Below are 2,500 nucleotides of genomic sequence, written 5' to 3' on the forward strand. Positions count from 1 at the left end.
GAGGATGTCTGTGCTGTTGCACGGAGGAAAAGTGAAGAAGACTTTCATAACAACAGGAAACGAGCAGAAATGTGCCACCTGTGTTCTTTATTTAGACAAGCCTTATTTGTGCACACAAAAACATGCCTTTGGAAAGAATACAGCTAACTAAGAATAATGCAACATGTCAAACACTACATTAAAACTTGGTTTTGGGGCTTCCAGTTAAAGGTAATTAAAATGGTCTTTGAATATGTCCTTGTCTCAGTCATGTTCCTCCTCGTGTCTAATTCCCTTACTGGTGCATCAGAACTGGACAAAGATAATTAGATAATAAAGATAATTAGTCGTTTTTAGTTGAATTTGCCTTATTGAAATTAAGACCTGAATGTGGCAGAAGGGAGGTGTGTGTGTGTGTGTGTGTGTGTGTGTGTGTGTGTGTGTGTGTGTGTGTGTGTGTGTGTGTGTGTGTGTGTGTGTGTTTGGGGTGGGCGTGAGGATGTTTGCAGAGGAAACATGAACAAATACATGATGAACGAGGGATGCATGGAGAGGAAAAGAGTGAATGGGTGTTGCCTAGAGAATGAAAAGATGCAACAGACATCTTTACAAAGCGCTGGGAAAGCTGGGAAATCATGGGCTGAAAAGAGAGAAAAGAGCTGTCCAACAGAGGAATAATATCATAGAGAAAGAGGCATAGTGGTACGGGAGAACAGCGAGGGAGATAGAGAGAATGAGAGAGAGAGAGAGAGAGAGAGAGAGAGAGAGAGAGAGAGAGAGAGAGAGAGATGCAGAGGTGCCCTTGGTAGCCTGATTTCTCTACACTGTGATAAAGTCACATGGTTGTCCCCTTTATATCACTCTATAATATATAATATATAAAACACTAAATGGCTTTTATGATTTTGACTTTATCTCCGAGAGGCAGCAGCTGTAGCTGTAGCAACTCTGAATTCCTAACAGACAAGTATTGATTAAAGACTTTGACTTTCCTGAGACGTTTTCTTCAAAAGAGAGCAGGCATCAATGGGAGAAGGCTTTGTCTGCAACAATGATGATTACTGGCATTTAGACTTCACTGATGACTTCTTTAACTTACGTTACTGGAGCATTTTCCAAGCTACTCAATCACCGTTGAGTGAGAGTACAGAATCTGACACACACACACACACACACACACACACACACACACACACACACACACACACACACACACACACACACACACATTCATTCTTACTGTGTGTCTCCACATCGTGTTGCATATTTGAATTCCAGCTTAGGCTGGTTGCCCGACACTGCTCCAACATCTTGTAATACCACACACCTACAAGGGACAAAACAATGGACAATGGACCTACAAAAATATGGTATGATTGTTCAGGAGAAAAACAAGTCACTCTTTGTATGTTTTGGGCTGGAGTGTGTGTGTGTGTGTGTGTGTGTGTGTGTGTGTGTGTGTGTGTGTGTGTGTGTGTGTGTGTGTGTGTGTGTGTGTGTGTGTGTGTGTGTGTGTGTGTGTGTGTGTGTGTGTGTGTGTGGGTGGGTGGTAGGGCTTCTCCTTTCATCCCTCTGTTCAAACAGAAATTAGCATCAGAAAGATCATGCGACCAGCACAGCTCTGTAACTACCCTCATGTCATCAAATATAGGACAAGATTAAAGTCTTTGTAGTGTGTGTATGTGTGTGTTTGTGCATGGACCCTGTCCAATATTGCTTATTGTGTGTGTGTGCGTGTGCGTGTGCGTGTGCGTGTGTGTGTGTGTGTGTGTGTGTGTGTGTGTGTGTGTGTGTGTGTGTATTGTTGTGTATTGAGGGGAGTATGACTAAAACAATCAAACCATGTGTTTGAATTGTCAAAACCTTGATTTTATTAGTTGTATTAGTTAGATACTGGCAGTCAGCTATTGGACAGCAGATACAGATACATCCTATTTCTCTTCCTCACTGCTTATTCCTCATTTTCCTTCTCTCTACCTCCCTCTTCCTCCTTCTCTCTACCTCCCTCTTCCTCCCCCTCTCTTCCTCCTTCTCTCTACCTCCCTCTTCCTCTGGCTCCCTCTCCTTCATCCTTCCTCTCTCTAATTCTCTCTCTCTCCCTCTCTCTAACTCTATCCCTCTCTCTCTCCCTCTCTCTCAGGTGTCAGACCGCTGTGACTATGTGTATGTGAACGGTAAGGAGCAGAGGGGGAGAGTGAGGATGACGGTGAACTTCACCTACAGCTACCTGAGCGCCCAGCTGGAGATGAGTGTGTGGGTCCCACGCCTGCCCCTGCAGATCGAGCTCTCCGACAACGAGCTCAGCCAGATCAAGGGCTGGAGGATCCCCATACAGACCAGCAACAGCCAGAGGTGAGAAGAATGATCATATGAATGATTAGGCACACACACACACACACACACACACACACACACACACACACACACACACACACATTTCACACATTTCTGCTTGCAGACTCTCACTCATTTTCATATAGACAGACACACACACACATACACACACACACACACACACACT

General features: G+C 44.4%; 1 protein-coding gene across 1 annotated transcript in view; it reads left to right on the forward strand.

The window, feature by feature from the left end:
- Positions 1 to 2,500, forward strand: part of LOC105894687 (transmembrane protein 132C-like) — a 170,132-nt gene that overhangs the window by 146,456 nt on the left and 21,176 nt on the right. The window contains exon 5 of the mRNA XM_031570816.2: positions 2,120 to 2,331. Coding sequence (XP_031426676.2) covers positions 2,120 to 2,331 — 212 coding nt within the window. The remainder of the gene's footprint in view (positions 1 to 2,119; positions 2,332 to 2,500) is intronic.

The sequence above is a fragment of the Clupea harengus genome, chromosome 7, assembly GCF_900700415.2.
Source record: "Clupea harengus chromosome 7, Ch_v2.0.2, whole genome shotgun sequence".
NCBI lineage: Eukaryota > Metazoa > Chordata > Actinopteri > Clupeiformes > Clupeidae > Clupea > Clupea harengus.